This window comes from Erpetoichthys calabaricus, chromosome 14, assembly GCF_900747795.2.
Source record: "Erpetoichthys calabaricus chromosome 14, fErpCal1.3, whole genome shotgun sequence".
In the NCBI taxonomy this organism is placed as follows: Eukaryota; Metazoa; Chordata; class Cladistia; order Polypteriformes; family Polypteridae; genus Erpetoichthys; species Erpetoichthys calabaricus.
This window is the reverse complement of record NC_041407.2, coordinates 5,497,879-5,519,193: the sequence shown is the minus strand read 5'-3', so window position 1 is coordinate 5,519,193 and position 21,315 is coordinate 5,497,879. Positions and strand designations below refer to the sequence as shown.

General features: G+C 41.7%; 1 protein-coding gene across 1 annotated transcript; it reads right to left on the bottom strand.

Annotated features, from left to right (window-relative positions):
• Window positions 1-1,400: 1,400 nt before the first annotated feature.
• Window positions 1,401-20,235, bottom strand: LOC114664301 (ficolin-2-like). The gene is made up of 8 exons (XM_028818368.2): window positions 20,121-20,235; window positions 18,113-18,226; window positions 15,312-15,365; window positions 9,311-9,346; window positions 7,384-7,511; window positions 5,712-5,841; window positions 1,929-2,063; window positions 1,401-1,842 (listed from the first exon to the last, which is right to left on the bottom strand). The coding sequence occupies exons 1-8, from the start codon at window positions 20,203-20,205 to the stop codon at window positions 1,595-1,597; spliced, it is 930 nt and encodes a 309-aa protein (XP_028674201.2). The 5' UTR covers window positions 20,206-20,235; the 3' UTR covers window positions 1,401-1,594.
• Window positions 20,236-21,315: the final 1,080 nt, after the last annotated feature.

Sequence of the window (21,315 nt, the reverse complement as noted above, 5' to 3'; positions counted from 1 at the left end):
CAATGCCTCCGTACCCACCCATTGTTTCATCCGGCCGATGACGGTCTTGACTTGGTAGTGTTGTGTTTCAGGCCCCGTTTTGTAATTGTAATTGTAGTTTGTGTTGTTTTTCAAATTATCATTTGTCAGCCCCCCGCAACCCTGTCCAGAATAAAGTGGGCTTCCAGAACAGTACAGTATTAGTGTTTTTTTGTTATTATTAGTATTGTTATGTTTATTATTTAGCATTCATGGATTTATAATTGCCTGTTGTCGTGTGTCAGCCTGGGTTATTTGCATACTCATTATTGTTTTTGATTATTATTTTTATGTCCTTTCTGTTATGTTTGCTTATGATTTTATTTGACACAAGTAAAATCTTCAGGCTCAACTTTTTCATTTGCCTCATAAGCAAAGTGCTGCCATGTCTCACTTCGACAGCACTGTTTATCAACTAGTTGGGGGCTGTCACGCCTCAACTGGGGTCACGATTCACGTTTTATGTCTCTTTTGTTCGTTACTTATGTGTATTCTGTTTGTGTATTTAAGTTGTATGTTATAGTCCATGTGTTTTATGGTGGTCCGTACTCCGTTGTGCAGTTGCTCCTTTTTGGGTAAGACGTTAACCCGCATCCAGCCCTGCAAGCGGGTCCTCCAATTCTTGGGGAAAACTTGGGCTGATGGTGGCAAAATTGGCACTCCAGCTGGTTCATCATGTGGTGGGTGTGGCAACTCCCAAGGGGTGGGGCCACCTGCCAATCACCACCAGGAACTCTTGGAGACCCTCTGAATTTTGGAGGCAGTTCCTGGAGGTTCAATTTGAGTGTAGCTGGGAGTTGGTGAGTTTACTTGTCTTACTTTGATTTATTGTATTTATTGCTCGGTGTCTGATTGTGTTTCTGGATTACTGTTTTGGGGTCTGTCAGCCTTGGATTGCTTTTTAGTGTCTTTGGGCAATTCCTTTGCTTCTTATGCTCCATGGAGCTTTATTGTTATTGAAGAACATCTCAGAATAATCCTATTTATTTTATAAAGTATTGCTAACCAGGGTTTGACAGTGATGCCCCTCTCTAGTGGGCATTTTTGAAAGTGCTTGAAGAACTAATTTGGATATATGTGCTTTGGGGCTCTTAGTTCACGATAGGCATGACTAGCATTGTCAACCTTCTCCAAATCTTTATTTTACTTTATTACACACACTTCCACGTGTAGACGTTTATATATAAAAGATACTTTGTCACATGTGCGAGCATGGCGTTGGTTGTTATCCACTGGACCAGGAGCTGGCACTGTGTGCAGAACAGAAGATTGACAGTCACTCCATTGCTGACGTCACCTCTGTTGTCCGTCCACCTGGACCCGCCCCTTCCTGTCACATGACCACTTAACCCGGAAACCGACAGAAAATCAACAAAACATATTGTAAGTAGTTAAAGCAAAGAATATGCATTTGTATGAATATCATTAAAATATCGCCAGGTGAGAAAACAAAATGCAGAATTAATAAGCAATTAAAAGTAAGGATGAAATTGTCAAGAATTAAACAGTTGAGGGCACGGCAGGGGAGGGGGGGGGGGTAATCCCCAGGACTGAACATGGTAACTGCTGATTTAATTTATACAGGCCTGAATTTCATATCGCAGTACTTGTAAGAGTAATTATATCCCTTTCCTGTCCTCCAGTTGATTCCATTGGCATAACTCTCATGGCTGCCGCGTAGATAAAGTCCATTCAGATTAGAAAAATGGCAGTCTGAATACCACCACCCTCCTTTGTAGGCACTGGCACAGAAACTGGCCGAACTATCATTATCCTGGTCTTTAGTGGAAAACATCATGTTCTTCTGGGAACTCAGAGAATCCCCTGCAAATTAAGACCAAAAAAGAAGCACATAATGGCATAAGCGGAGCAGCAATCACTTTAAAACATCGACCTGATGGCAAACTCACCTGCTGTTCCACTTGTAAAATCCCCAAGAATAAGTTTGTACTTTTCCGTTTCCCCCATAACGTTAAAAGAAGCGTACTTGGCAAACGTGCTGGCATTTTCAAAGTCGATGAGATCAATGCGCAGTTCGTGAGATCCTTTAAAACACAATGAATGACAGTTCATTAATGATGCGCAAAGCAAGTCACTGTTAATGAAGCAGACGAACAATGGGGGACACACATAGACACAGAGGGCATTTAGAGTATGGCCCCTGGAATGAGAACGCTGCTGTGCCCGGTCCTTCTCCTGCCAACCAGCAGTAAGCCACCAAGTGATTCCTGCACCTGTGATTATGAAGTCCCCAAGTGTTGTTGTGAACTTGGAGTTTCACATCACGTAGATCCCAAAAAGTTGCACGCATTTCCAGTAATGCCCACTAGAGGGGAATAAACCCCTCTAAAAATAAAAATAATATCTATCTATCTATCTATCTATCTATCTATCTATCTACAGTGAGTGCATACAGAAAGTATTCACAGCGCATCACTTTTTCCACATTTTGTTATGTTACAGCCTTATTCCAAAATGGATTAAATTCATTTTTTTCCTCAGAATTCTACACACAACACCCCATAATGACAACATGAAAAAAGTTTACTTGAGATTTTTGTAAATTTATTAAAAATAAAAAAACTGAGAAATCCATGTCCATAAGTATTCACAGCCTTTGCTCAATACTTTGTCGATGCACCTTTGGCAGCAATTCCAGCCTCAAGTCTTTTTGAATATGATGCCACAAGCTTGGCACACCTATCCTTGGCCAGTTTTGCCCATTCCTCTTTGCAGCACCTCTCAAGCTCCATCAGGTTGGATGGGAAGGGTCGGTGCACAGCCATTTTAAGATCTCTCCAGAGATGTTCAATCGGATTCAAGTCTGGGCTCTGGCTGGGCCACTCAAGGACATTCACAGAGTTGTCCTGAAGCCACTCCTTTGATATCTTGGCTGTGTGCTTAGGGTCGTTGTCCTGCTGAAAGATGAACTGTCGCCCCAGTCTGAGGTCAAGACCGCTCTGGAGCAGGTTTTCATCCAGGATGTCTCTGTACATTGCTGCAGTCATCTTTCCCTTTATCCTGACTAGTCTCCCATCCCCACAGCATGATGCTGCCACCACCATGCTTCACTGTAGGGTTGGTATTGGCCTGGTGATGAGCGGTGCCTGGTTTCCTCTAAACGTGACGCCTGGCATTCACAACAAAGAGTTCAATCTTTGTCTCATCAGACCAGAGAAATTTCTTTCTCACGGTTTGAGAGTCCTTCAGGTGCCTTTTGGCAAACTCCAGGCGGGGTGCCACGTGCCTTTTACTAAGGAGTGGCTTCCGTCTGGCCACTCTACCATACAGGCCTTCTGGAAGGTTCTCCTCTCTCCACAGAGGACCTCTGACAGAGTGACCATCGGGTTCTTGGTCACCTCCCTGACTAAGGCCCTTCTCCCCCGATCGCTCAGTTTAGATGGCCAGCCAGCTCTAGGAAGAGTCCTGGTGGTTTCGAACTTCTTCCACTTACGGATGATGGAGGCCACTGTTCTCATTGGGACCTTCAAAGCAACAGACATTTTTCTGTAACCTTCCTCAGATTTGTGCCTCGAGACAATCCTGTCTCGGAGGTCTACAGATAATTCCTTTGACTTCATGCTTGGTTTGTGCTCTGACATGAACTGTCAACTGTGGGACCTTCTATGGACAGGTGTGTGCCTTTCCAAATCATGTCCAATCACCTGAATTTACCACAGGTGGACTCCAATTAAGCTGCAGAAACATCTCAAGGATGATCAGGGGAAACAGGATGCACCTGAGCTCAATATTGAGCTTTACGGCAAATGCTGTGAATACTTATGTACATGGGATTTCTCAGTTTTTTTATTTTTAATAAATTTGCAAAAACCTCAAGTAAACTTTTTTCACATTGTCATTATATGGTGTTGTGTGTAGAATTCTGAGGAAAAAAAATGAATTTAATCCATTTTGGAATAAGGCTGTAACATAACAAAATGTGGAAAAAGTGATGGGCTGGGAATACTTTCTGGATGCACTCTATCTATCTATCTATCTATCTATCTATCTATCTATCTATCTATCTATCTATCTATCTATCTATCTATCTATCTATCTATCTAATAAACCCCCAAACCACAGCTGAATAACCGGGCAAACAAAGAAGCTTAAGAAAACGTTTTTGTTTTTTACAAAAAATGCTCTGTAATATTGTGAAGCTCCGAAGAGCACAAAGGCAAAACAGAGTTGCCTAACCCACAAGACAATTCACGCAGACTAAATCCTAAAACAAAAATCCAGAAAATGGGCAAAAACAAAATAAAAACAGAGCAAAAGAGGGTCAGACATTTACAAAAGTGCAGCAAAGCACAACAACTCACCAAAACTTTGTGGTACATTCAAAATGAACCTCCAGGAACAATGGGAGACCCTTCAGGTTTATAGGGTGGAGGGCACTTCCTAGTGATGATTAGCAAGTGGGCTCACTTCCTGGGGAACCACCCACAAAACACAGAACACAACCCAGGCAGCATACACTCATACATTTGAACACCAGCCGGGGGGCAAGGGAGGGACCCCAGCTGAAACACAAGACCAAGACGTCATATTTTGGGTACTTTGTGTCTTTCCCTGTCCCTTTTCCTCCTACTAAGATCTGAGCCAGCTATGGTGAGGCCTAAAGGACAATTTGCTGTGGTCATTAGGGTTGCAGTCACCTGAGAGGACTATAAAAGACACTGGCTTGCACAGCCACAGCTGTTCATTGTCATTGTCATGGATAAGCCAGTGTTCCTGTCCTAGCTTATGTTCAAGTGTCCTTTTTTCAGTCTTCTTTGGTCACTTTTCATTTCTTGTATACTAGAGAGTTCCAAGTATGCACAATAATCCCAAAAATGACTCCAAAATGGTGATTTGAGGGACCTGGTAACTGTCAAGCCCTGGCGAGTCAAGAAAGGGCAAAATAAATAAAATATTAAAAGATTTTTACAAAAATGCTCTGTGACATAAAAATAAGGAGTCCTTGTGTGCCACTAGGGGGAGCTGCTGGAGGCAGACTCTCCTGTCACAGGGAGGTTACGCTGACCCGGAAGTGCTTCCTGGATGCAATATGTGACAGCACCGGATGTACTTCTGGGTCCGGTATAAAGGAAGCTCCTCTGCATCACCCGGGACAGTCGGAGTCGGATTAAGCTCACCTGGGGTGAGTGGAGAAGGGACAAGTCGTATTTGTTGGAGTTGTAGAGTATGCGTGAGCTGCTTGTGACAAGACATCTGGAACTGTGTCTGTGCTGTTATGCCAGGGATATGGGGTGCTGCAATGCCCCCTTGTGGTTCACACTAGGAAATTGCAGGTGCCACAGCATTAATGTAACCTGCTTGCCCTATTGTGTATAAATTGAAAACAGATATTTTCCTGTCCATTTATGCATACCCTATAATTAAAAAAAGGTAATATTTTTTAGGGAAACTCATCATTATCATAGCACAAGCAGACGTTCATTCAGCAGCAGACCAGAAATTGATAACCCATAATGCCCTAGTAATACAGAACAACAGAGGATATTTTTGGGTCACGACTGACTCTTGATTTAAAATTTACTTTAAAAAAATCACAAACATCTTTGCTATATGGATAAAGTCTGACATATTTACATTGCACAACATCAAGTCCAGATGTAAAGTGACTGGTGTGGATGTGCTTTGTATTTTATACTGTGTTATAAGATGGAGGACAAAGGACAAGCCTCTACCTGCTGATGTCAGACTATGAATGTAATCATTCCCAAGCCAAAATTCTGACTGTTTATTTCCAAAGCCTTTTTTATACGCAGTCCACTCTCGGAAAAAATCAACTGAGCCATCCATGCGTCTCTGGAACACCTGTAAGAGTGGCAAGAAACTGTCAGTTAGTAAGCACTCACATCTGGAACATCACACTGTAAGTGAAAAATTCAAAAAGGGTAGTGACATCCTTCACACTGTTTTGCAACTCTCTGATAGTCGGTGCGATTTTCAACATTGTGGTGTGCTGGCCTAGTGACATCTCTTTAAAAGCCGAGCAACAAGCTAACTAAGAAGACCGGCTCAGTTATGGGACACCCACTGAACCTTCTGGAGGAGAGAAGGAAGACAAAACTGATGGCCATTGTGAGCCATGATGGAGCACTGAGGGTGCAGAGCCAACAGAAGAGTGACAAGAAACTCAACTGGGGCTCCTTCATGCCAACACATACATCTGCATAGTGCCAGTGTATGTGAAGGGGGGTGTTTGTTATAATATTTCTTGAGCTTCTGTAAAAAGCTAAATTTCACTCAGGGACAAATAGATAGATAGATAGATAGATAGATAGATAGATAGATAGATAGATAGATAGATAGATAGATAGATAGATAGATAGATAGATAGATAGATAGATAGATAGATAGATAGATAGATAGATAGATAGATAGATAGATAGATAGATAGTTTATCTATCTTGCCAACTACACTATTATCTATCTATCTAATCTTGCAAACCACTATAATCTATCTATCTATCTATCTATCTATCTATCTATCTATCTATCTAATTTTGCCAACTATGCTATAATCTATCTAATTTTGCCAACTACGCTATAATCTGTCTATTTTGCCAACTACACTATAATCTATCTATCTAATCTCACCAACTACACTATTATCTATCTATCTATCTATCTTGCCAACTACACTATATCTATCTATGTAATCTTGCCAACTACACTATAATCCGTCTATCATATAGTGCCTTTACTCTATCTATCTATGTATCTATCTATCTATCATATAGTGCCTTTACTCACTCTATCTATCTATCTTGTCAACTACACTATAATCCGTCTATCATATAGTGCCTATCTATCTATCTATCTATCTATCTATCTATCTATCTATCTATCTATCTATCTATCTACTCTATCTATCTATCTTGTCAACTACACTATAATCCGTCTATCATATAGTGCCTTTACTCTATCTATCTATCTATCTATCTATCTATCTATCTATCTATCTATCTATCTATCTATCATATAGTGCCTTTACTCACTCTATCTATCTATCTTGTCAACTATACTATAATCCGTCTATCATATAGTGCCTTTACTCTATCTATCTATCTATCATATACTGCCTTTACTCACTTTATCTGTCTTTCTTTAAAACCTCTCAAGTACAGGAAGCTGAAAGGTGCTTCCAAGAACAATTTATTGTTAAGACCTTTTGCCACGTTTCTCGGACTTTGATTTCCAGTACTATCATAGTTCACTTGTTTTGATTTCCAGACCTCGGTTTTTCCTGTTCCTATTCATTCCTCCCATCTTCTGGTCTTTCAATGATCAAAATGTAAATTAATTTATTCTTATTAAGTGCACCTCCACTCAAGACACTTAGCCATCACTTACCAGCCAGCCACCCCCATCGGTGTCCATGTCACAGAAGACACTAACAGGCTTCCCTGTCACCGAATACACCATGTACCAGCCGCTCAGCGTGTTTCCTGCGTCTAGAAGCTGCTTACAGTTCTGGGCACCTGTGTTGGCCGTAGAGAATATTTTTGTTATAACAGAGCACCAACACAGCAGTGTATCTGCTAAAGATGCTCATACCAGATCAATAAATAAAATGCTAACACATGTAGTCCTATCACAAATATTCCAAGTGCTACTTGTGATTTTTACCAGCAGTATCCCACAGGATCTCCACACTCCTCTTGTACTGTGTGTATCGCTCTCAATAGAGGACCTATTTACTCTTCCAAAACGCACACACGCTCACAAATGTTTTGTAAAACAAATCTGTTGATTGCAACAAATTTCATTTCAGTATTCCTAACTACTCCTAATCCATACAAAACTTCAGCTGGAGTTCACGCATGCTTGATATTTAGACGCCCTTCATCGATCTTACAGCCACTTGCCGGAGTACGGAGATGTTAAAGTCCAAAATTTCTTGGACAGACGTGCTGTTGATTCACAAAAACCCAGAAAAGAGCAAAAAGGCAGGCCACAGACTACACTATCATGTCGGGTTTGGACTGTCGGTAACACCGCCATCATGATGGAAGAGTGCCAGGGAGGACACCCTGAATGTCCAGTAGTGAGTTACAAATGAATGATAACATTGAGGGCACCTAAAGTCAGAGTTATTCAATAATTAAAAAGAAAAGTTAAGTTGCTTTGAAACACATCCACTCCTCCATTTACTGAAGTCACTTCATCCAGTGCTAAGGATGTTGGGAGCTGTAGTCCATCCCCAGACAGAGGTGGGAAGCAAAACTGGTAAAAGGAAGAAGTCCAATGGAGGGAAGACTCACACATACCCCATTCTCCTTCATAATGGGTCGGTTTGCAGGCGCCATCTACTTTACCATACCGATCTTTGAGATTTGGGTAGAAAACTGAAGAAAAAATTATGAGAGGCCGACAAAAGACTAGGATTTCCCACAGTTTACAACACCAACAAAATGTCAGGGAGGCAAAGGTTGCCGCGTTAGGATTGCACTTTGTTGTATTGTTGTTGGCACGTAAATCAGTCGGTTGGATCTTTAACAGGGATAACTTGCGGCACCCCATGTTCCTCGTAATCTCCAAATAAAATCAAATCCCAGGCATGCCAAGAGCGGAGGAAGGTGGCATTCCGCAAGTGCCTGGCATTTTTAAACTTTGCTCACAATGTATGTTAATTTTTAAGCAAACACAGTTAATGGATATTTAGATCCATTGTGGATAGTTAATGGAGGAGTATCGGCGCCTGCTGCGGATGGTGAGTAACTGCGGAGGAGCCTGGGAATTTCAGAAGGTTGAAACTTTAAGGGTGACTTGAAACCCTTTGGTTTTCTGTGCTGTAGCTCCTTCCCCCCCCCCCCCCCCCCCCCATCTTTTTTGACTGGAGGAGAGTAACAATGACACAATGTTTGTATATATTGGGACCTCTAGGGGGCGTCATTGAGTCCCAAACACAACGACTGCACCACAGTCCTGGATTTAAGGTCAGGTGATTTTATTTACTGGTTTCTTCTTCAGTAAACCACAATACAGATGATACATTTAATAAAAATAAAACAACAATGCTAAACACCTAATCTTAATATGAAACGTCGGTTACAGCCAGGATCAGCGCACAGAAAAACTCTGAGCCCAAACACCCAAATGAACACACTAGGAACTCGCCAAGTATTGTTACTGTTTTGTTCTTTTGTTTATGGCCTGATGTTTCATTTCTTTTCATATAAAATCTCCTTTTCTTTCAACAGGTTGCACATCCGTGTAGCATCAGAGCATCTTGTCAATCGACATTTGTTTTGCTTAGTTTGTTATCATTTAGACTCACCTGTTTGTGCCAGGTCACCCGAATTTCCCTTTTCTCCTGCAATGAAATAAATGTTAGGTTAATGGCTTATAACAAAAACGGCATTAACTCGCTTCCCCTTTCTTGAACATACACACCACAAAAACCTGCAGTTGGGTCTTGCAGATGACGGCAGCACACGTTTGCCAAAGATCTGACGCGGGTGAGTGCCGTCTGTACAACAACATAATGTAACCCAAGTTCTGCCACTGATGTTCAAAGTCCCCAGAGGTCTTGTCATCATAGTTTGCCTCTTAATATCTGGTCAGAAATCTGAAACATCCTAACAGTGTAAACAGTGGGCAAAGCGACGAGACTTAAACCTGTGATCTATAAAGAAAATCGAATTTCTGTCTGTTCGTCTTTTCAAGCGTCACACGAAAACCTCTGCACCTGTTTCTATGAAACTTTGTGCTTATTTCCGGTATAGTCTAACTTAAAAACATTGGCTAATAAAATTTGAGATATTCTATGTTTAGATAACTAGAAAGAAATTAAAACTATGATATCCCTATTAACAGTATTTTTTATGAGCTGAATTAGGACTAAATTAATAGCATTGCATATCAACCAGATGGCACTACCTGGTCAGTAGTGTGCCTCATTGAAATTGCTCAGAAGGAATGACGCCGTTTATTTAGAATCCATCTTATAGCTTATTCTTACTCTTATTGTTTTATATATTTACTAGCAAAATACCCGCGCTTCACAGCGGAGAAGTAGTGTGTTAAAGAGGTTATGTAAACATATATATACATATACATATATACATATATATACATATCAACATATACACATATCTACATATACATATATATATACATACATATACACATCCACATATACATATATATATACAAATTTACATATCTACATATATATATATATATATACATATGTACATATATATATACATATGCACATATATATGTATATAAATATAGACATACATATATACATACATACATACATACATTCACATATATATATGTAGATATGTATATATATATACGGCATTCGTAGTCTGAATCACAATCTGATTGTATGGGTGGTTACCTACCAGGTAACACTTATGGTTGGCCAGCAAGTCAGCTAACATCCGCCACGGTGCCTTCAGTTGTGAGAAGCAGATCATAGAATGGTTGAAAATAGTTTAGTGTCAAATAATGCAAAGAGTACGCGACACGTGTTTCGCCCTAATTCTGGCCTCATCAGGCGTACACACGCACTGCATATAGCCAAATTCCGTGAAGTGTTGCTTTTAAATTTTAATTAAGAAGAAAAGAAAACCTTTTTAAATTGAGGGAAAATATACCAATAACAATTTGTTAAGGATCTGTTTTTTTGTGAAGCTGCCTTTACACAGCCTGTCCGCTGTTTTATAAACGAAAGCCATATAAGGCCGTCTTTTCTCCTTGCTTAGCGGTTCTGTATTGTTTTATTGTTCGTTTATTACGATTGTTATACTGTAGTTATTGTATAAGTATTTGAGACTCACTTTTCTGTTCAGGTACCCATTTCCTTTATGTAATCCGCGGATTCTCCGCTATTTTTTGTTCGTTTATTACGATTATAGTTATTTATTGATTCCCTTCTTTAGCTGACTGCCTGCTCATATAAGGTGCTCTGCTGTTTTTTTGTGAAGCAGTCTTTACACAGCTTCTCCGCTGTTTTATAAACGAATGCCATATAAGGCCATCCTTTTTCCTTGCTTCGCCAAGAAAGCAGCCTTTTTATTTAATTCACGGGTTCTCCGCTGTTTTATTGTTCGTTTATTACGATTGTTATAGTTCTCTTTGTATACCACGTTGTCAGTTCAGCACTCCGGTTGTAATATGACCAAGCCGTGCAAGCTTGTTTCCGCAGTAGCTGCACTTATGAATATGCTTGTATGCGTCACTCGCTCGCTTCTTATTGTTTCGCTGCCTTCTCAATTGTGCAATGAATTTTTTTATTCAGCGCTCTTTGGGGCTGTTCCTTGTTTTCTACGTACTGCGTTCACAGTCAGTTCACGTGATTACGTGGGAGGCGTGATGACGCGACACGCAACGCCGCCTCCCACGGCCAGCGAGCTGCAGTCTATTACAGTATATGGACAAAAGAGGTTCCAGTTATGACCGTTACGCTTTGAATTTCGAAATGAAACCTGCCTAACTTTTGTAAGTAAGCTGTAAGGAATGAGCCTGCCAAATTTCAGCCTTCCACCTACACGGGAAGTTGGAGAATTAGTGATGAGTCAGTCAGTCAGTCAGTGAGGGCTTTGCCTTTTATTAGTATACTAGCAAAATACCCGCGCTTCGCAGCGGAGAAGTAGTGTGTTAAAGAGGTAATGAAAAAAAAAGGAAACATTTTAAAAATAACGTAACATGATTGTCAATGTAATTGTGTTGTCATTGTTATGAGTGTTGCTGTGTTTTATATATATAAAATACACACACACACATATAAACATATATATACATATACATATACACATATATATATACATATCTACATATATATATATATATATATATATATATATATATATATATATATATATATATATATATATATATACATATACACATCCACATATCAACATATATATATACACATATATACACACACACACGCTTTATGGGTGATGATTGTTTTACTCTTTTTATCTTTATTTTATTTTATTGTAGAATCAACTCCTATCTGCGCACAGCAGGGCAGCCGTGGGCAGATGCGTATGGTGTATTCACTCCATGTTATCGTGCATTGCGCTGTCAGTGTTATTTTGATAAAAGAATTTGAACAACATATAAGAAGCGTATAAATTATTAAACAGTAAAACATTAACATTTAAGAAGTAAAGTTACATCAAGTACTACTGCAGTGCCTTCGGGTATACCTCATTTTTTGTTTGCCCATTACATGCTTAAATGTATAAATTTAGACCTGGCCGGCATTTTATCCCGGCCAGCACCCCCAGGCCGCTAGATGGAGTCTTCCCTGCAGTGCAGCATGGAGGTGCCCCGGATTCCTGCAGGGCATGGTGGGAGATGAAGTTCTACTTCACAGCCCTGCTGGGTGCCATTGGGTGACGCTGCAGGGAGACACAGGGATTTCTATTTTCCCTATAGCCCGGAAGTACTCCCTAGTCACGGGGACGGAAGAACTGAAGTACTTCCAGGCTGAAGAAAAAATAAGAGTTTTCATCTGACCCGGAAGTGCTATGGAATCACATGGACTGAAGGACAGAAGCACTTCCGGGTCACGGACTATATAAAGGATTATGGGAAACCCAGCAGGCTGAGCAGGAGTTGGGAGGAAGTGTGACGGAGCTGCTGGGTGGAGAGTAGGATTTATTGTATTATTGTGTTGATTATTGAGTATTGTGGAGGTGGAGGTGCTTTGTGCACATTATTGAAGCAATTAAAAATATTACTGGGACTTTTACCCAAAGTTCTGCCAGTTCCCGAATTGGCCAGCCATTTCGCATTTTGGCCGAGAGGTGTGGCCAAAGTCTGAATTACTAGAAATGACCAATGTATATGCTACTTTTTCCGGCCATTTCGCAAAGTGCCGAGAACTCCCTGGCCAAAATCCAATGCGCTGATGTAAGACTGTCCGCTCAAGGTGCGAAGATGCTTAAAAACTTTCAGATGCAGATTCAGAAGTGTAACACTGCTTACACTGCACCAAACTCCAATTCCCATGGAGCCCTGTAGGAAACCGAGGCATCGCCCCAACCCAGAGGGGGGACAGCCCTCTAGCGTCCAGGGGGAGGTATTGCATTGTCCAGGGCTGCTCCCCCTGAATATAGTGTGCAGGGGCATCCCAGCTGGGCATGGACCCCGGCTGCCTGCCACAATATATATACAGTATATATAAAAATTATATATATATACATATATATATATGTATACTGTATATATATAAACTATATATATATGCAAATAGGAGGCAGCCAACAGCCCCAAAACATAGTAATTCAATTCCGGACCAGGGGGTGGCAGTGTTCACTGACCCTTTCTCTCTTTCCCTTGCAGACCAACTGAAGGAAATCCCGCAAGAGCCTGTCAACATTACTTTTGTTTCTATCCCCAATGACATCACTTCCGGTTCTGGACACAATGATGTCACTTCCACTGAGCCAGCTATAAAACGTCATCTTGTTACCATTAATTCACTTCTGTCTTGAACACAGTCTGTAAAGATCTTTTGATTGCTGACATTTACATTTTTGTTTCAAGTATACGTCTCCCTGTTGTCTTTCACAATATATATATATTCCCTCTACAGAGAGCAGAGAGATTGCTAGAGAGGCATTGTGGATGATGGATGGGACAGCTAGTAATAACAACAGGATCACCATTAAAAAAATTGAGAGTATACTCAGTTTACTCGTATACTCAGATATGGGCATTGGTATTGGAGGAGTAAACCACAAGACAAGGATTATATTTTTATATTACATACATTAAAGAACCGTCAACAACAAATCAAATCAAATGAATAATGTATTGAACAATTATTATAAAAGTAAAGTTGAATAAATCGGACTCGGCAGCTGCATGAATAAAAGGTAAAGTACCACTTCCAGTTTAGTGGAAATAGCTCAAAAGTTGATAGAAATCTACGTTTTTTGTACGGAATACTTGTATGCAAAATTTGGTTGATCGAAGTGAAAACGTACTCAAGTTATCGTGTTTACACACACACATACGTACACACATAGACATCATTCCAAAAATGGTATTTTCAGACTCAGGAGGTCTAAAACATGAAGATTTATCAAAATGTCGATATCGAATTTTTGGACAATTACAACTCTTTCCCTATACTTCATATACGAGAAAGTAAAAACACACAAACCGTTGCTTTCTTTCCTTACCCCAATCTATAAATACGCCTGGGTAACACCAGGCACTTCAGCTAGTGCTTATGTAAAACAGAATGTTTGTCTGTATGTTTTGAAGACAGAAGTAAGACCAGCAGTGATGTATGAAGCGGAGATGTGGGCAGTAAAGGGAGCACAGCAGAAGAAGACAATCTCATGTGTGGAATTACAAAGAAGGATAGAATAAGAAACAAGACACTCAGAGGTACAACAAAAGTAGGAGAGATAACTAAGAAAGTGCCGGAAAGTAGGTTAAGGTAGTATGAACATGTGGTGAGGAGAGGCAATGAAGATGTGGGCAAAAGACTGATAGGAGTGGAAGTCCAGGGGAAGAGAAAGTGAGTTAGGCCAAAGCAGAGGTGGATGTATAAAGTAAAAGAAGGTCTGACGGGAGAGGAGGTGCAGGACTGAACTTTTGGGAGGGTTGAGCAATCACATCAACACTGCATAGAAGTAGGGAAAGAGGAAGAAGAAGAAAACAACCTCTCTTAATGCTGCCATCTTCAGTGGACCGTGCATCTTTTAACCTCAGTATCTCCAGAACACATCGTGATAATCGACATTATGATTTTTTTCTTTACTTCTAAAGAATTAGAAATGATTGTGTAACAAGACAGCGCCAATTTCAGGTGTTGACCACAATGACTATTGAGAATTTGTTACGTTTGCCATGCAGTAACTCTTAATGGTCGCTCAGATCACAAATTCATTCCCTCTTTTCTGAATGCTCATTTTTACGCTGAACAAGAAAGGTCCGATTGCGTTTTCGTCCAGGGCAAATGACAAACGACAAAACGACCCTTTAGTGAGGAGGCCCACGCCTGAGCTGGGGTCACAAGAGTCTTTCGAGACGGTGGGAGTGATGGAGGCGGACCCTTCACTGCTCGCGTGGCCCTCATTTGTCTCTCAGCGACAGAGCTGTACCAGCTAATCCGGATAATTATGGCGTTTTCCACCTGATACGTTCTAATCTTTAAAGTGATTTCTTTGTAATTCATCCCTAATTATCAGGTATTCCAAGCAGTTAATCCTTTTCTATGGTAATGATTTCTAATCCCACAGTAATATTGTAAACATTTTTATTTTTTCATTTCTTGGACATGGGGTTCTTACCTTTTTGTCCCACTGCACCACTTTTTCCAATCGCTCCTGGTTCTCCTTTGCTCCCTATGGCAGAAGAAGAAGTAGAAGATAGCAATGTGAGAAATGTTAGAAAATAGAGCACAGCATCCTCTCCGACATCTTTGCTTGGTTAGGTGGTACCTTTACAGTAAAACCTTGGATTGCGAGTAACTTGGTTGGCGAGTGTTTTGCAAGACAAGGGAAAGATGACTGCAGCAATGTACAGAGCGACATCCTGGATAAAAACCTGCTCCAGAGCACTCTTGACCTCAGACTGAGGTGACGGTTCATCTTTCAGCAGGACAATGACCCTAAGCACACAGCCAAGATATCAAAGGAGTGGCTTCAGGACAACTCTGTGAATGTCCTTGAGTGGCCCAGCCAGAGCCCAGACTTGAATCTGATTGAACATCTCTGGAGAGATCTTAAAATGGCTGTGCAGCGACGCTTCCCATCCAACCTGATGGAGCTTGAGAGGTGCTGCAAAGAGGAATGGGCGAAACTGGCCAAGGATAGGTGTGCCAAGCTTGTGGCATCATATTCAAAAAGACTTGAGGCTGTAATTGCTGCCAAAGGTGCATCGACAAAGTATTGAGCAAAGGCTGTGAATACTTATGGACATGGGATTTCTCAGTTTTTTTATTTTTAATAAATTTGCAAAAACCTCAAGTAAACTTTTTTTTCATGTTGTCATTATGGGGTGTTGTGTGTAGAATTCTGAGGAAAAAAATGAATTTAATCCATTTTGGAATAAGGCTGTAACATAACAAAATGTGGAAAAAGTGATGCGCTGGGAATACTTTCTGGATGCACTGTATATACAACCTTCATTTAGTAATATAGATAGTGTAAATAATGGATAAATGTGTGTTGGTGTTTGAACCATCGGTGTCCGCCTGTCTGTATCCGGGCCAGCTCTGACAGCACTTAAGTGAGAATCGCCTGCATCACGAATTCCCCAGGAACCGCTCAGCCACACACACCATGCCCAGTCGCTAAGCCGTGAGTGCGGTGATTATTTATTAAAAAATGAATGGCCTTCTTGACATGAGCTGTGGACCCGCTACACCACATCAGTACTTTAGCAACACCAGCTTTATTCAGCTTGAAACAGGAACAGCGCGGCTTTTTATTGTAACAGGATCTACCGCTCTCCTATACACAGACACAGCAATTGGGCAGGGGCATGGCCAGGTTAGTGGCCAAGTAATCCTGTGTCCTGCGCATTTAGAATGTTCCTTTATCACCCATTGATGGCAGGCGCTTACAGCATGTCCGCGATCTTTTCAAACTGCTACAACACCGGGAGCCTGCGGTTGCTTCAGGACACTCTTTTCTGCGTGTCGTCCCATTGGGTGGAAGCCCAAAAGAGTTTAGAAACCTTACAGTGCGTAAAGCATTTTTTAAATTTTGTGTCCAAGCGTAGTGCCTCTTCAGGCAAAAGCGACTGTCATTGGAGAGGTAGGTGTCCTTGGTGAAGTCGCCAAAGAAGAAGATGATTACAGTGAGCCAACAGATCTGTTAGTTAGAGTGAAAGCCGACCCACACAATAACCCTCCTCTCTCTCGTCTCCCTCACACCAGCCATGATTCTTTTCAAAGGTAAAGTGCACGTTAATTTGTTTTACGTATTTTTACTTTATATTTTGTATTAATCCATCCATCCATTATCCAGCCTGCTATATCCTAACTACAGGGTCACGGGGGTCTGCTGAAGCAAGGCAGGAAACAAACCCCGGGCAGGGTGCCAGCCTACCGCAGGGCACACTCACCCACACAATTTAGGACCACCAGTGCACTTAACCTGCATGTCTTTGAACTGTGGGAGGAAACCCACGCAGACACGGGGAGAACATGCAGACTCCACGCAGGGAGGACCCGGGAAGCAAACCTCAGGTCTCAAAACTGCGAAGCAGCAGCGCTACCCCTGTGCCACCCTTATATTAATCATTTTTATATAAATATTTGTGGGTTGTGAAATGAATCATCTGAGTTTCCATTATTTCTTATGGGGAAATTCGCTTTGATATACGAGTGCTTTGGATTACAAGCTCGTTTCAGGAATGAATTCTACTCACAATCCAACGTGCCACTTGTATGTCTTTTGTTAAATTGCTTTATCACTTGTGATGTTGATGGTGGCAGTGTGTCTGTGTGTGTGTGTGTGCGTGTATATCTGTGTGTGTGTGTGTGTGTGCGTGTGTGTGTGTGTGTGCATGGGTGTGGGTGTCTGTGTGTGTGTGAGTGTGTGTGTGTGTATATCTGTGTCTGTGTGTGTCTGCATCTGTGTGTGCATGTATATCTGTGTCTGTGTGTCTGTGTGTGCGTGTATATCTGTGTCTGTGTGTGTCTGCGTGTGGGTGTGTGTGTGTGTGTCTGTGAAGGTGTGTGTGTGTCTGTGTGTGCGTGTATATCTGTGTCTGTGTATGTGCATGGGTGTGTGTGTGTGTGTGTGTCTGTGTGTGTGTGTTTGTCTGTGTGTGTGTGCGCGTGTGTGTATATCGGTGTGTGTGTGTAACACAGAATTTATGTCTGTTTGTTTTGAAGCCACAGGTAAGACCACCAATGACGTGTGGAGCTGAGACTTGGGCAGTAAAGGAAGCGCAGCAGGAGACCCCACAGTGTGAGCTGACAAGTGTGGGCCTCACCCTGTGACCAGGCTTTGGGTAAGCGGTGATTTCTTTATTTCTTATCTTCTCATTATTCAGCCATGTCCCAGTCACACTGTCATATAAGTATTGACTGCAACCCGCCTAACGTTTCCGAATTATAAGTGAAGTGACGCCACCTTACCTTTCATTCCTGGAGTTCCGGCATCCCCCTTAAGTCCTTGTGCTCCTGGATATCCAGGACATCCTTGAAGAATGCTTAGCTTGTCTTTGTCATTCAGGCTCACGGTATGTATTTCTGAAAATCAATCAATCAATCAATCAACAATCAGACAAATCAATAAACCTCTATTAATGTTCCAGTGACACTTTATTGGCCACTCTGAACTGGCCTTGGTGACAGGGTGGGACAGGACGTGTGTGTGTTTGCCCCATAGTGGATGGGCAGCCTGACCAGGATGGACTTAAGCTATTAGGTGGGTTTCAGCAGAACTGACTGACTGACTGGAAGTGTTACAATAAAGAAAAACTCCACCCAAAAATGGTCATTTTTCATGTGCTGCTTACCCATGTCGTCCTCAGTATGACGTTAATCTGCATCCATTCCTGCATGTGGGCCCCCCACCTGCAGGGAAAAACTTGGGGGTTGGTGGCAGAATTGGCACTCAAGCCACCATAGAAAACCTCCCACTGGTTCCACTCCATCTGAACTGGTGTGGTGCTGTGGTGTCACCCCTTACATGGCTGCACTCGGGTCCTATAGTTGGTTTATCGTGTGGCGGGTGCAGCAATGCGCTGTGTCACCACATGCTCCTAACTTCCCCTTACCCATGTGGATTGTAGTGATGGACGAGAATGACTGCCAATGGTGACCAATGGTGGACAATAGCAAACAACATAAAAACGTCCATGAAAGAAAATCCACCATCACTTGTCTCACATCTCTTCTGCCTTTGCTTCCTAATCTTTGGTATAAATTCTCCCTGACTCTGTCCCCTGGTCTCAAGCCGGTGTCTAAATTAAGTGCAGGACATCTTATTGGTCACCATCGATTAGGTCATTGGGGCTCATGGACTCCTTCGATTTAGGTCTTCAAAACACCTCTTTGATTAAAAGGATTCTTAATAGTCACCAAGATGCTCAAACCCGTAAATGACATGCTTGTTGACTGTCATCTGACCCAAACTGTCACTTTTTGTTCCCTGAACACCCCAGGTACATTTCTGCATTTTTTTGACTGCCCTTCTCTGTTCAGGTTCTGCTCTGCGCCGTCTTGATTTTCTTTCTTCCGCACTCTCTATTAGCAGCCCTGTGCTTCCCCACATTTTCCAAATCCTAGTTAATGTTAAATGCCAAGCAGGGTTTTAAATTCCCCTTTAAGTTGTTTGCTTTGAATTTCAATAAAAATCTGATCACAAAAAGATAAAAAAATTAAAGGTTGCTGTAAAGAAAAGAAGGTAAGAAGCACAACACCTCGGCTGTGCACTCTACTGTGAATGGACCCCGCAAGAGAAAGATTATGGGGGTCTATTCTTGACATGGCAAATGCTTCCAGTGAATTTGAACTGGGAACAAACCTACACTGGTTAGAAATGGATGAACAGAATTGTATTAATATTGGTGATGACTGGAATAAGTCTTTATGATTCAAGTTGAACTGTGCATGACGTACATGGAGGCAACTGTTCACAGATAGATAGATAGATAGATAGATAGATAGATAGATAGATAGATAGATAGATAGATAGATAGATAGATAGATAGAATTTGGTATAGTAGGCAGGAGTAGATAGATAGATAGATAGATAGATAGATAGATAGATAGATAGATAGATAGATAGATAGATAGATAGATAGATAGATAGATAGATAGATAGATAGATAGTTTGCCCTGTTACCTTTTTTCCTGAAGCTCATGTAAGATTTTAACAAATAACACCAATGACTTCCCCCTCAAACAGACACAAGAATGTAAAAAAAGAACAAACAGCAAACGCCTCCTCACCTGCCTGCCTGAGCCGTTGACTTAACTTGTGAAAACGTCGGCTCCCCCAAATATTTGTGAGCAAACAGACCCTGGTAAATTCCTATGCTGTTAACTCTGGATTTGCAGAGGCCATTGTGCTATTTGCCTTCTCGCCATCATCGCATTTTACTAAGCTGTGCCTGAAGTCAGCCGCTCATCTCCTTACCTGGGCAGCTCCCAGCAGTGACGGTGTGTATGATGAAACTCACTACCAGGCCCAGTGCTGTCTGACCCGCGTTCACAAGCACCATCTTGTCAGTACTAAGCACACTCGCTTTTTGCGCTCCACCGGGTCACAGGCTCACTTTATATTGGCCTCACCTACATTCATTCTTTTGACCGGAACATCTGATACAGATGTCAGAATTGCATTAGCGGTGCCACAGTGTCTGCCTTTGCTGGAAAACAGTGAAGATCTGTTGAAATCCCTAACCAGATGGCCACATTGGTCACACCAAGCGTTATCTGGCCAACTTTAAGCAGAAAAATAACGACTTACTGTAGAGCATCACAAAATTAAATCTTTGTTACCTTGTTTTAGTTGCCAGGCCCATATAAAAATGGGAAAAGCTACAGAAGAAGAAGAAGTTGTCACTTCTCTGCAATTCCAAAGCACATCTCGATAGAATCTGATCCACACTGGATGGGTCACACACTGCCAATTTACATTCTCCAGTGTAGTGTATATTGGGTGTTCCTCGCGGTCTTGGCTAAATCCCCACCATCTCTCTCACCCTATGAGTCTAATGGCTAATGCGTGTTGAGTGTACTGATGTAAGAATGGCTGCCCTGCTGTCTATGTAAAGCAATTTGAGTGTCTAGAATAGCTAAATCTGTCTGTCTATCATAGAGTGCCTTTTGTATCTATTTACTTTATGTAATATGACAGATAGTGGGCGCTGTCGTCCCCTTGAACCCCCAGACCAGACACCAGATAAAAGTCCAAATGTTATTTTTATTATAATAACAATGTGCACAAAGCACCCTCCACTCCACAATACTTCAACAATAAATCAATAATCAAATCACAATAACCAATCACAATCCTCCACACCCCCCAGCAGCTCAGTCACCCTTCCTCCCAGCTCGGCTCGATCTGCTGGGGTTACCCATAGTCCTTTTATACTTCTTGACCCGGAAGTGTTTCTGTCCCTCAGTCCATGTGACTCTTAACACTTCCGGGTCAGGTGAAAACTCCTTTTCTTCATCCCAGAAGTACGTCATTTCCTCTGTCGCTGTGACTAGGATGTACTTCCGGGTTATATGGAAAATACAAGTCTTTGGGCCTCCCTGCGGCGTCCTCTGGCGGCCCCCACGGTATCCAGCAGGGCGGTGAATAAAGACTCCAATGTCCATGATGC